Source organism: Sarcophilus harrisii, chromosome 2, assembly GCF_902635505.1.
Source record: "Sarcophilus harrisii chromosome 2, mSarHar1.11, whole genome shotgun sequence".
Taxonomy (NCBI): domain Eukaryota; kingdom Metazoa; phylum Chordata; class Mammalia; order Dasyuromorphia; family Dasyuridae; genus Sarcophilus; species Sarcophilus harrisii.
This window is the reverse complement of record NC_045427.1, coordinates 167483373-167498366: the sequence shown is the minus strand read 5'-3', so window position 1 is coordinate 167498366 and position 14994 is coordinate 167483373. Positions and strand designations below refer to the sequence as shown.

Below are 14994 nucleotides of genomic sequence, written 5' to 3'. Positions count from 1 at the left end.
AAACCATCTTAATTCCAATGCCTTTCCTCTGCTAATTATTTCCTATTTATCTGGTTTTTAGCTTACTTTGCATATATTTGTATGCATAATATCTCTCCATTAGACTGTAAGTTCCTTGAGGGCTATCTTTTGCCTTTTTTTTTTTTTTTTTTAATTTCCTAACCCTTTTTAAAATTCCTAACTTTTTAAAAATTCCTAACACTTAATGGAGTGCCTGGCACAAAGTAGACACTTAATGTTAATTTATTGATTAACTTAACTTCCTTAAGTCAATTTTTTCTTCTTTAAAATAAGAGGGGTAAAATGTCCAAGGTCTTTTAGCTCTAAACCTACGATTTTTGGATTTTAATGCCATTAATGTGAAGTTGATCCAGAGGAGGGTTCCCATTTGAGCTGAATCTGAAGACTATAGTCACATGAAGATTTATTGAAGCAAGTGGGAAAGTTTAGCCTGAAAATACTTAATGTGAACGTGATAATTCTCTTCTAATATTTGAGTAGCTACCACTTAGAAGGAGGATAAGATTAGCTCTGCTTGGCTCTAAAGGGCAGAAGGAAGAATTTGGCACATTCCTCCTTGCACAGAAGAATTATTTTGCCAGGAGAATTTGAATTATTTGAAGGTAAGGAAGATTGTATTTATTTATTTTTTTGTATTTATTTTAGTGTGTGTGTGTGTGTGTGTGTGTGTGTGTGTGCGCGCGCGCATATGCCTAACACAGAATTGTGCTATAATAAGTCTTTAATGTATAGTTATTAAATTGAAGTTGAAAAGACTTAGGGCAAAGAGAAACTTCCTAATAATTATACTGCAGTGGATCGCAAGATAAATGACTTCACTTTTACTGGAAGTCTTCAAAGAAAATACTGAATTTTTTCTTTTTAGTTTGGATCCATGATTTTATCAGTGTAGGAAACTCAGGCTGAGAAATTTCCCTCTACTGAAATAGATCAAGTACCTGTCCTGTCTACCTAGTCCTCTTCTGAAGGACACTATCTCATAATTCTGTAATTACCAATAAAATAATATGTAAATGTTTTGGTTTATGGTAATTCAGAAATATAAAATGATTAAAGAATATAGCAAATTCATTTCTAGAGAACTGAATTTCCAATTTTAACTTTATTTTTCAGCATATTTGTTAGAAAGAGGGAAATCTAGGATTATGGCTATGTAAATCTATGGCCAGAATCACAAAATATTGGCTATGACTGATCGGAATCAGAAATATAACAAAACACCCTTTGAACACTTGTGCTATATTTATATGTCATCATTCAATGAACATTTCTTTTGAAAGTCTTTCCTTTGCCCTTTGACTTGGTTATAAACAAAACTGCTAGTGTTGTGGTGATTTTGTTTTCTTAAGTTAAGTACTCTAAGTGTATTTGCCGAGAAAAATCAACAAATCATAATATGGCATGAGTAACTGATACAACTTCAAAGAAGTCTCATCTCTTTCATCTTAACACACCTTTAGCATTATCACAGACTTGACAATCACTTCTTTTATAGAATAAACTTCCTGACAACATAGCAAGCCTTTAAATAGGTTGGCAGTGAAAGCTATCTGAATTCAGTGACATAAAATCATACAACTCTCTGAAGTACAACGGTCACCTCTTTCCATTGGAGCTTTTGTTCTTGAAATTAAGGCAAAACTGTTTATGTAACTAATTTTGATAAATATTATAGTAGGACTACCATTTATTAACTATTATTTTAATTGTGTCAAGTTAAAAAATAGCATGAAAGTTCAAAGTACCACAGTGATTTGATCTCTAATTTGATCTCCATAGCTCCCACTTGAGGCCTTGATTGGTACTCAGAGAAAGACAATTGTTGATGCTTCATCTCTGTTAATAGGTCTCTTTTTAGACATTAAATATCAGAGAATTCTTTATCCATAAAACTTGATTACCAATAATTTCTTGATTCTTCTGTGTAATTGTTTTAGTTACTCACCGAAATAATCTGAGATAATCTGCAAGCTTTGGTATGTCTGTAATGTCCTCCTATGGAAGAGAACACAGCTTTTTACCAGCAGTAATTGCATACTTGAGTTCTTTTTAACATGTATGAAAAATTCTTCCATTTATACGAAGTTAAGAGAAAAATTCCTAGAAATAGTTTTCAAAATAACTCATTTGTTGCTCAATAATTTAAAATTTTGTTTTAAATGATCTCTAAATTATGCAGAAAATTAACACCAGATTAATACCATGAAACAAACTGTTTCAATTTCATTTTATAATACAAGTAAGTACATCTTTTAAAATTAAATAGTCTATCATTTAGCTTCATAGAACAATATCCAAAGACTAAGTTACTCAAAAAACACTACTGTTTCATGTTTTCTTTCTAATATAGGCAATGTATGAGAAGCAATGCTAGCTAAAGACAACAGAACCAAAAGTCTGGGGTCAAACAGAAATTTCTCAGACATTTAAAAACTTTTTTTTTTAAAAGCTTTTCACTTTTTACTTTTCTGGTCTTCTTAAACATTATTATCGTTTACATTCCCATGGTCTAGCCAGTCTCAAGGCCTATTTGTTCTTCTTGATCCATGATACTCAACTACCCATCTCTTGTCATTTTGCACTGGCTATCTCCCATGTGTGGAATATTCTTCCTTTTCACCTCTACCTCTTGGAATTCTTGGTTTCCTTCAAGACTCAAATCAAGCAAAGACTTTTTACATCAAGAGTTTGTAACTAAAAATTGTTTTATTTTTATTAAAAAAAATTTTGACAGCTGTACTTCAATGTAGGGACTGCTAGGTAGAGCTCAGTAAATACAGTGCCTGTCGTCAGGAAGATTCTTTTTCCTGAGTTCAAATCCAGACTCAGATACCCAGTAGCTGTCTGACCCTGGGCAAATCACTTAACTCTGTTTACCTTAGTTTCGGCATGTGTAAAATGAGCTGGAGAAGGAAACAGCAAACCACTCTAGTATCTTTGCCAAGAAAACCCCAAAAGAATCACAAAAGTTGGGACACCACTAAAATAATTGAACAACTTCAATAAAATCCTCTTTTTTATGAACTTAAAAACATTATTACAAGAAATAAAACATTATTATGAGAAAGGTTTCATAAGGTTTCATTGGACTGCAAAAACCAGTTTAAAATTCCATTCTAAATAAAGCTTCTCTTAGTCTCCTCAAGTAGCATATATTTATTTTGCATATACTTATGTATATGTGGAACAATATCCCAGGTTCAATCTTACCTCTTACTTTATGTGACTCTGGATCAATTCACCTAACCTTTCTGATTCTCATTGTAAAGTGAGAGGGTTGTACCTGATGGCCCCTGTGGCTCCTTCTAGTTCTATATCAATGATCCTATGATAAATGTTGTTTCACAGAATGTGAGATCCTTGAGAGAATGATTGTTTCACTTTTTTTTTTTTATCCACACCATTTAGTAGATACAAATTAGATACATTAAAGCAAATTAAATAACATCTATTAGGAGGGAAATCAGACTATCTAGTCTAACCTTCTTATTTCACAAGGGAACAAGGGGTACAGATCAGATGAAGGGAGTAAAGTGCTGATGATCTGCCACTGCCCAAGGTATATGGGTAATAAATGTCAAAAGAAGGATTTAAAAAACCCAGATCCTCTGGTGGCAGAGCCAGTGCTCCTTATATTTGGTTGTTCACTCTTTTCAGTTGTGTCCAACTCTTCATGACCCCAATTGAAGTTTTCTTGGCAAAGATACTGAAGGGGTTTGCCATTTTCTTCTCTAATTCATTTTACAGATGAGGAAACTGAGGCAAATGGTGACTTTCTGGGGTCACACAGTAAGTGTCTGAGGTTAAATATGAACTCATGAAGATTTATCTACTTGATCTCAAGCCCAGTGTTATATCCACTAAGCCATCCAATTGCTTCACCATGAAGCTATGATTTAAGTCTAATACAGAGTGCTATACTGATCTATAGGAATAGTGGCACTGTAGCTTCCATTTTAAATCACTAAACTCCCAATTAAGTATTAGTACTCCTCTATATGAAAACTCTACTTTCAATATAGAATCAGTTTACATTTTTTTCACATTCATTTCTGAAGTGGATACAATGAACGTTTTCTAAATTTATTCATTTGGCATATTATTTTTCTCAAATGTTTCTTTTTCTATGATACCTAACTTATAGAGAGTACAGTTTTGGTTCCAGCACTGGACTTGGAGGTAAAGATAGACCTGGATTAAATTATACTCTAATGCTTCTTAGCTATGTGGCAACATGTAAGTCATGTAGTCCCCCTGAGCCCATGTCATTATAAAATGAGTATAACAAATGCCTGCCATACCTCCTCCATTGGATTCGAGGTTTAAGTGAGGTAATGTGTATAAAAAATGCTTTGCAAACTGTAAAACTATTATATATTCTTTTCTATCTTGCAAACAGTATGCACTTAATAAATATTTATTGAACTCTACTGCACATTTAAGTTTTCAGATTGAAAAAACACATACATACTAAGTATATAATTCTGTATCATTTCACAGTTATGACCTTTTCCTTTTTCCTTCTTACTACTTATAGTTCAATAATTGTGTGCCAATAGTTCACTTCCTCTCTCATCATGTGTCAATACCATTAAGGTTAGAATTATTTCTAAGATAAAGAAGGCAAACAAAAAGTAGTAGAAAGTCAAAGACTCAATCAAATAGGAGTAGCAATCTCATTGTTGGCTGAAGTATTGCTAAAATTCTCCATAGATGAACCATTCATTTAAAAAGCTTTGAATGCAATTTTACTAGAGATTTTTTGTTTATAATATTATTTATAACCTTTATAACTTTCTGTTCTGTGTTTCAAACTTCTCAACTCTTTCCTTTTCAAAATGATTTTGAAATACTTTATAATGTGCCAGTCCATTATTTTAATTAATCCTCACAGTAAGTTATTGAAGTTGGTAAGACAAATGTTACCATATAACTAATATAAATTAGTTTTACATTTCAAAAAAGGAACCAGACACAGGTTAAGTGACCAGCATAGTCACACATAGTTACAGAGCCAGATCGCTTGATTCCTAGTTCAGTGCTTTTTCTATCCACCATGTTAATTAGTTGGTCCTTGAGGTGGTTAGGCAACACAGTGGTCAGAATATTAGGCCTGAATACAGAAGTTCATATTCCAGCTCAAACACTTATTAGCTGTGTGTCCCCAGGCAAGTCACTTGATATATCTACTTTAGTTTCCTCATCTGTAAAATGGATAATAACAACAACAACTTCACAAAGTCGTAAGAATTAAATAAGTTGATGTTTGCAAAGCATTTAACACAATGCCTAGCACATGGTAAATGCTAAATAAATGTTTGTTCCCTTATCCTTCCTTAACAAGAGATGCATTGCTTTGATAATTCTGTAATAGTAAATATAATAAGTAACTAAAACTTGTCAATTCTATTTCTATAATATCTCACATATTCACCACTTTTTCTCCAATCATATAGCTGTGCCTAATTTATACCCCTATCAATTCTTCCTTAGATTATTAATAGCTCATAACTGAATCTTTCTGTTTCAAGTCTCTCCTTTCTCCAAGGTATGTCCCATTTAGCTGTCAAACCATTCTTCCAAATGGATAGATCTAAGTTAAACTTACAGTGACTTCCTATTGCCTCTACCATAAAACATAAAAGTCCTCAGCCTGAGATATAAGGCTTTCCAAATCCAACTCTGACCTACCATTAAAAATAGTCATTTAAATTAAGATAGTACTTTAAGGCTGACAGTTATCCTGACAACAAGCCTAGAAATTACCTGATGTAAGGACTGTTAACTTCACTTTATGCTGATGCTGTGAGAGATTAAGTCACTTGCCCTGTTCACACAGTTAGTAAGCATCTGAGATAAGATTTGTACTTAGGCCTCCAGAATCTATAGCCAACATTTTTTGATCTACTTTATGTTACCTTTTTGTTACTCCCCTTCTGGAATTCTATGATCCACCTATACTAGACTCTGAAGTGCTCCTCAGAGGTGACAATCTCCTTCTCATATTTGTGCCTTTGCACAAATTATTGCCCTGTCCCTGAAATATACTCTCTTATTTTTGCCTGTTAGCTCTGCTCAAATGCACTTCTTTTATGATGCTTTCTTTGAACACCTCCATTAGTGCTCTGTCCTCTTGAAATTAACTAACATTTGTTTGAGTCCATGTTATATTCTTCCCCAACCCTAGACTCCTTCAGTAAAAAAGCATCTTGAAGTTTCTTTTCTTTTCTTTTTGTTTTTGTATTCCCAGCGGCTCACATTTTTTCCTTGCACATAGCATAGTTTTTGTTATTGCTATTAACATTCTAAATGTATACATCTAATATCTGAGAAAGTGCAATCAGGTCTTAATGATGGATTTATATCCACGATTAGAACTTTTTTCTTTTGAGAAATGAGGTTAAATGTTCTAAAACAAAATGGAAGAATCAGTTTGTTTTTATAGGCATAAAAACATAGTCATTGTTTTGAGATCCTTTCTCATAAGGGAATCTCATACCAAAATGTTTTCTGTTTTTCCACCTTCTAATGTGACTTCCAGGTTAGAGAGGGCAGCTTCTACTTCATCCACTTCAGACTCATTTGTGAAATCCAGAGTTTCTGCTGACAATGACAATTTGCTAATGTGATACTAAAACAGAGAGAGAGAAAATTTTATAAATGCCATTAATACAAAAATATTATTTTTGGCAATCAAAATTTTTATTGCTAATCCCTGCCTCATCTCAATATCAAAAGTTCACCATGAGTGAACATTCTTCAAAATATGCAGGGAATTTAACAATCTTTTTATACAGGTCATTCTGAGATTTTTGGAAATTATTTCATAAAAGCTATTAAATCATAATTGCCCTTCCCCTCAAATCAATTTTCATATTGTCATGGGAAGAATTCCTTTAGATTCTAGCAAGGAAAGACTAATGCTTCCCTATAATATGTATGTAAGTTGTACTTGAGTCTTACCAAATTACAACAATTTTGATTATGCGCACATTGATAGAGTATATGACTACTGGGCAAAAGACCAGCTTAGCTTAGTTTGGAGTGGCTCACCAACTGTTAGTGAATTTTTCAGCTGGAACTATTTTTGAAGACCATTTACAAAGTTGTAATATTAATTCATGAAAGGAATACCTATAGATTCTTAAAGTAAGCAAATACACATTTGTGTATATACATACACATTTACACGTGTATAGATATATACTATTTTTTGTGAGTTATGCTGACCATTTTAAAATGTGGGAAAAACCCAACCCTGCTTCCTACACTCTAACTTAAAAAGAAAAAAAAAACTCACAAGACTGAAAACTTTAAATAAGATGGCATGATAATAAATTTCCCAATGGATTCTTCTTGCCTATTTGCTCCAAAGGGTATTCAGAACTAAATACATGCCTGTAAAGCAGCAAAGATCAGCATTTCCTCCTCAGTGCAGTCAATTTCTTCTAAGAGAATGGACCACCTAGCTTGTTCATAAAGTTGGTTTATTCGAACAGCATCATACTATGGGTTAGAGGGGAAAGAATTTAAAGAGAAAAGATTATATTTATTAAACTGCAAGTCTTAGATTAAATATATTTGTTTATCCATTGATTCAAACATTTGTTAAAAGTATCTACATGGTTAGATAAACTGTACAACACATTGAAATGTCAGATAATCTCTTATTTTGGGAAAGGGTTAGTACAAAGATACAAAAACCATTATCTTTATCCCTTCATTATTTTTGCCTTTAATTTGCATCTCGTCCTGAAAAATTTATCTTCTTCTTCTTCTTCTTCTTTTTTTTTTTTTTTTTGGTTGTGTTGCAGCCTAGGACATCTTTTTTAAAAAAAATGTAATAGCTTTTTATTTACAAGTTATATGCATGGGTAATTTTACAGCATTGCCAATTGCCAAACCTTTTGTTACAATTTTTCCCCTCCTTCCCCCTACCTTCTCCCCAGATGGCAGGATAACCAATACATGTTAAATATGTTAAAATATAAATTAAATACAAAATAAGTATACATGTCCAAACTGTTATTTTGCTGTACAAAAAGAATCGGACTCTGAAATATTGTACAATTAGCCTGTGAAGGAAACAAAAAAATGCAGGCGAGCAAAAATACAGGGATTGGGAATTCTATGTAATGGTTCTTAGTCGTCTCCCAGAGTCATGAAAAAATTTTCAAGAGCAACAGATAAAAAGTGAAATGCATTAATCTTTTCTCTTTCCTTGCACTTGTAAATTTCTGGTAAAAATATGAATAAATAGTGAAAAATGGTGAAGGAGAGCCAAAGGGAGGGAGAAGCAATGAGAAATAAGGGACTCAGACAATTCCCAAATGGAATTATCATTAGCTTACAATACATGGGAAATAAAATGCTTTTTTCTGCTTGGTAATAAATGAGAAAATTAAGATCAAAGGATAGAAGTTGCAGTATGGTAGGTTTTAGTTCAGTATAAAGAAAACCTTCTAACCATTAGTGCTTTCCAAAAATGGAATGGACTCTCTTCTTGATATAAAGAGTTGTCTGACTCTGGAAGTCTTCAATCAAGAGGTGAGATGACTATTTGTTTGGGATACTCTTGGTGGAATCCATGATTCAGATAAGGGTTGTACTAAATAATTTCTGAGGCCCTTTCTAATTCTAAAGTTCTGTGTAATTCTGTAATTTTCTGTGTTTTACCTGTCATTTATACATAATCATAGTTTCTAAGAGAAAAGATTATAAACATAAGATAAACATTTTAGTTATGCCAAAATCAGCAAACTACACTCCTAGATAAGTAATATGAAAAATTGTTCAGACTTGTCTCTTACTGATGTTGTGAAAAGATAAAGGTATAATTAGATATGAAGTTTCCAGTAAAACAGAGTATAGGTAAAGAACCAAGAAAAATGAATTTCAATTATTGTTTTGAAAACATCTTAGGGAATATTACACAGTTTTTATTTTTAATAATAGCTTTTAATTTTCAAAATACATACAAAGATAGTTTTCAACATTCACCCTTGGGAAAACCTTGTGTTCCAAGCTTTTCTGTATGTGAACAAGAATCCCCTCTCTCAACAGCCTCCCCGATAGGTAGTTATCTATCCTTTACTAGAAGAAAGTACTCATTCCTTAACAAAGCATCCATTCTGCTCTGGTATAGCTCCAGCTGTTAGGAAGGTTTTCCTTGTATCAAGCCTAAAGTAATTTCGCAGCTTCCATTCATTGTCTTTCCATTAATTGGGGCCATGCAGAACAAGTTTTAATTCCTCTACCACTTAAAAGTCCTTCAAATATTAGAGAATGGTTACCATGCTCCATTGCCCAATATTTTTCTTCTTTAGCAGAAACACCTCAAATTCCAAGATCTTGGGCCACTTCACTTTCTTGGTTGCCTTTCTTTAGACTATCTCCTAGCTTATCCTTGTGCTTCCTAAAATATGGTACCCAGAACTGAAAACCATCCTATGAGTTGGTGTGACTAATGCAGTGCTCAGTACAACTCTTATTTGCTTGATCCTGGACATTATACCTCTCAAGGAAGCTCAACATATTAGCTTTTTGGCTGCCTCATAATTAACTCATATTGTACTTGTAATAAACTAAAACCTTCAAATACTTTTCAAATTGCCATTCAGAAAGCTTCCCTCATTTTATAGGTGTGAAGTTTTTATTTTAAATCAAAGTATATTTATCCTTATGAAATGACTATATTTATCCTTATGAAATCCCATCTGATTAGAATCAAGCAATGTTCTGTCTCTCAAAATCTTTTTTTGTAACCTATGTCATTCAATATGTTATACTTTCCATCTTTTACAGATAGCAGCATTGTAGCATAGATCTTTAGAACTAGAAAAGAACTTATTCCTAGACTAACTCCCTCATTTTATAGACGTGCACCTGAAACCCAGAGGAGTTAAAAATTTGTCCAGGATCACATACATGATATGAAGAAGAACTGAGATTCAAACTGAAGGTCTCTGACTACAAAGATGGTGCTCTTCCCTCTATATTACTTCCCCAAGGCTTCTGCAAGTTTTAAATTTATGATCCTCTTTTTTTGGTCCAGTCATTTATTCAGTTGTCAGTGCCATCTAATTGTACTGTCATCTATCTCATTGACAGGTCTTTATTTTTTTCTGCAAAAATACAAGTGATTCAAGTCACTTTAATTTAAAGAACACAAGTCATTGAGATACTTTTAATATATAAATTTAGAGTTAGTTATGCAAGTTATTGAACTTTCCACTGAGATACACTATGTGTGTATATGTGAGTGTGTGTTTGTATTTCTATGTATGTACATATAAGAATAAAATCAGAGTTATCAAAAAATGGAATAAACTGCCCCTGAGTGACATCACCTGGGTTATGTGAATCTCCTAGTAAGGAAGGTTCTGCCATGGAAGTAGTCAGTTCAGATTTAAAAGCAATTAGCAGCTGATTACACAATAGAAGATACTTTTATAAAACAAATAGAGGCTAATACTGACTAAACATAATCATTTATAAATTAATTATTGGAATACATTCTTAATATCATCTTCCACATATTATGCCTGTTCTGAAATATCATTTATTATAGTATATTCTAGTTCTCTATTTTACTTTTAAGTAAATTTTAAAATGATGTCCTTGAATCGTCTGTTCATAGTTTCTGTTATATCACTGATGATATTCAAACTTTTATCAATATGTTTGCAAATTTGAAGGATATTCAATATTACTATGTTAAGCTTTCTGTTTTTCTTCTTTTCCTGACAAACTTAGGCTTTCTCTGTCTCCTTTTGCCATCTCCTTCCCCTATGGTCTTTATTGCTTTAGCTCAATGTTCCCCCTTTCCATTAATCCTTTTCTTCTGGCTTACTGAAAAGAGTTCTTCACGCTGTCCCCTTTTTGACGGTTACTTGTTTCCCTCTAAGAAGAACTAGAATAATATTCTCAGTCCCCTTTAAAAGTATATTTTATTTTATCATTACCAAAAATGAAGAAAATGTTTAACCCAATCAGTTCATGTTTAATATTCATTTAAGAACTCAACTCATCTGAGTACTTAACATCAAAGTGTACTTTTAATTCACTTTCAGAAATTCTGAAGATAATTTGAAATGTGCACGTTAAAGAAGGACAACTCTATAAGAGTTTTGGAATTCAAAGATTAACTACATGGGCTTCTCTTTAGTAGAAATTTGTGACAAGAGTCACATATCAGCCATGTTTGATTCAATCATGATTCACAGTTATTGTGCTATATCAATTACCTAAACTATTTAGTAAACAATTGCTATGGCTCAGCATGGTAGAGGACACAGAAAAAGCATGATTGAGCTGTTCTCAATGTTAGCTAGTAGAAGAGACACAAACAACAGATATGAAACAAATGAGAGAATTTCAGTCTTGAACTGCACTGTATTTGCAAGAGGTATTCAGGTTTTTTCTTTATTTTGAATAAATCTTTGAATAAAGCAAATCTTTTTGTTTGAAGTAGAAAAACATATTAAAATGGGATGCTCAAAGTAGGTTAGATAAATCAGAGAGGTGTATATGGAAAGAGTTGGACTTTAAAAGAATACAATGACTTGTGTTCTTTAAGTTAAAGTGACTTGAATCACTTGCTATTCTTGCAGAAAAATTTAAAATTTAAAATGGAATTTCAATAAAAGGGAGGAGAAAAGAAACTAGAAAGTACATCTGATATCTATTAAATTCTAGCTAAGAGCTGGTTACAATGACCAAACAAAATACAATGTGTAAATGTATAACACCAAATACATTTTATCATTCTAAAAATAGTTCACTAAATAGATATCTATCAGTTTATTTTAATTATAGTTTTTTAATGCTTGGAATTTGCACTTTGACATTTGAATGTGACCCCCCCTTAAAAAAGAAATAGGATCTTACTTTGGGATTCAAGTCAAAGAATGTGTAGTATTTAAAGCGTAACAATAGTTTTTCATCTTCCTGAATGCCTTGTTCCATAAGGGAGCGGGATGAGTCTAGCCATCTGAAAAAAAAACAAAAAAAAAAAACTGAGTTACAAAGGCAATTTATTTCAAGGGATCATACAAAAACTTAGAAAGTATCTTAGAAAGACATCAGTCCTATACTCCTACCTCTCACTGTACAGATGAGGATACTCAGGACTAGAGACATTATTTGCCCAAAGAAACTCCGGCAGCAGACAACAGAGATAAATTAGAACTCAAGTCCTTGGATTTCAAATCCAATCCTCTTTTCACTATACTATGGCTTTCTTATGCTTAGATCCTTGAAATAAAGTCACTGGGCAAGAATGAGTTAAACAAGCAATTGATGAAGATGATGACTTAATAACTTATGGAGCTGTATAATGCTTTGTAATTTAAAAAAAGTTTCCATATAAATTATTCATCAATTCTTACAAAAATTCTTCTCTATAACCCTTCTTCATGTGCTCCCATAAGTTTACCACAGTGGGACTTCTCAATTTCTCACTTTTACTTGACACTGTGAGGATATAAGGAAGCATCTGAGTTGTCTATTATTCCTTGTTCTGCCCATTTCAGAAGGCTTTCTCTCTCTCTCTCTCTCTCTCTCTCTCTCTCTTTTTGATTCAATTATTTCTCAAATAACATTCAGTTCTTCCAAGTTACTTATATGTTATCTGTGGCAGATTGCTCATATCCATTCAATCCATAAAACAAACACACACACATACACACAGACACAGACACAGACACACACAGACACACACACACACACACACACACACACACACACTCACACACAGTGTAAGAAAACATCCATAAAGGAGTGACTTTGAATTTCAGGAATAATATGGACTTAGAAGTTCTGCCCGAGTCTCTTTCCACTTCAACTACAGAGAAACAGTAAAAAGCAATATATAAGTTGAGTATGTCAAGTTTATTAAATTTATGAATTTATTTAAATTTCCAAATCCTGATTTTTATATCAAAATCAGCACTGATTTTTTTTTTAAAGCACACAGCTTCCCAATATAATTTTATTTTATCATGCCAATACTAGCTTACAATGGCTCAATCAGGAGAGATACCTCTTACCCTGCATTAAGTTTGGCTTTATCAAGTAGAGACCGAGGTTGAAACATTTCAGCAAGTGTTTCTGGTGAACGGCTGGGTTGGCTGAAAGCAAGTATGTTACAGCTTTGTTCTCTCAGAGGACTATCACTGAACCAAGTAATGGTAGAAGAAATAGGTGTTCCATTGACAGGATCATATATAGGAGTCATTGTTTTACTGTATAAGCCAGGACTTGCTGTAAGGCAAAAAGAAACACAAAATGTAATATGGAACTTATAGGTAACAACAATCTAAGGATATACCTCATTAAAACATATTAAATCACTTAAGCTACAGTTTGGATTGTAGCATTATTGTTGTAAGAAGCCCTCAATGAAAAAAATAAAACTTTCTACTGCACAATCTTCTACTCTTTTGCAACTTACAGTCTGAGAGGTTTAGGGCACTGAGAAATACAAGATCACAGATTCAATATATTTCAGATGCTTACCTAGATGCCAAATCTTCTTAAGACAAATTCTCTGTAGTGCCACCCTACTTTACCAAAACAATTTTCATATTTTAAACTTTAAAAATTCAAATAATCTATTTTATGAATCATGGTCCCTAAGCATCTGTAGATAAAAAGCATTTATAGGATTTATAGATAGGTATAGTATCTTCTGAGATCATGAAAGGTTTGTGACCCAGAGGCTGAAAAGGTCCCAAGCGAACACATTCAGATTTCAGAGAAGGGGAAATACTTCCTACCTACTAATTTACAAAGGAGAACTTACAATGTTAGCAGAGATTTTCAAGTCTCTTTTTTAGTTACATACCATAATCATTCCAGATAAATCCTTTAAATTAAACACTCCCTTCCTGAAGATTAGTACTTAGCTTGTGTTAATAACTCACCTGGCTTTGGTTTGCATAGGGGAGCTATAAATTTTCTCCTCCCTTCTTCCCTAGGAGTAAATACTGCCCAAGTAGCTAGCCCCTGTATTGTAAGGGAAAGAGAAGTGTGTTCATTTTATAATTATTAAATGGTAAACAAGACCTCTTTGAAATTTTTAACTGGTACCTCTCCAATTTATAGCTATGCCACTGAATTTATTTGTAGATTGTTAGAAAAATAATAGCATTTAAATAAATTGTCAAATAGTGCTTTGAAAAATTTGGAGAAAATTAGAAATAGTTTACTTCAAAGATATTGAGATATTTTCTAAGTACAGCAATTTTTTTTAGTGTAAGAAAGAAGAATCATTTCTTTTCTTGATTTTAAGAAATACCATAAATACAAATACAACATTACTTTGTAGTCTTACCTGAAGACCCTGAAATAGTTAGAGAGTTGTCTAAATTTAAAATGTCTTCAATTATAGGTTCTCTGTTATTCTTTTCTTTTTTCTTTTTCTTTTTAAAATAATCATCTGATGGTTTTAACAAAGAGAGTTCTTCTGATCTCCTAATATCTTAAGAACAAAGAAAAAAATAAGATTCAGAGTTTAAGGCAGCAATTTAAAAATGTGAAATTTTGTTCCTTTCATATCTAGCATCATCCAACATGATTAATCTTATTTTATAATAGTTCTCTTTAAATATTCAGTGTTCCAAACAAACTGTCACCTAACATACTGAATTTTCTTGTCACCATATTTTTGTTTATACTGTTCCCCGACTTCCACACTGCTGTAGTAATCTTTTAAATTATTATCTAGCCCAATTCAAATGTTGGTTTCAAATGAAACCTCTGACAGTGAATAGTAATCTTCCCCCACTCCCACAACTTTACACACTGACAAATACTTTTTTAATAAGCTCATCATGCATTATTTCATACTTGTTATTTTTTTATGCCATAGTGTAATTTATACGAGGGCAGGGACACATCTTATTTAATAATGCCAAATCACAATAGCTCAAATTTATATAGCCCTCCAAATATTCTAGTACCTAGTGTATT

General features: G+C 32.6%; 1 protein-coding gene across 1 annotated transcript in view; it reads right to left on the bottom strand.

Moving 5' to 3' along the window:
- Positions 1-14994, bottom strand: part of FERMT1 (fermitin family member 1) — a 56524-nt gene that overhangs the window by 24771 nt on the left and 16759 nt on the right. Inside the window, exons 4-9 of the mRNA XM_003758201.4 lie at positions 14357-14503; positions 13071-13284; positions 11911-12013; positions 7420-7527; positions 6521-6652; positions 1967-2016 (exon numbers count right to left, since the gene is read on the bottom strand). Of these exons, the coding sequence (XP_003758249.1) occupies positions 1967-2016; positions 6521-6652; positions 7420-7527; positions 11911-12013; positions 13071-13284; positions 14357-14503 (754 nt within the window). The remainder of the gene's footprint in view (positions 1-1966; positions 2017-6520; positions 6653-7419; positions 7528-11910; positions 12014-13070; positions 13285-14356; positions 14504-14994) is intronic.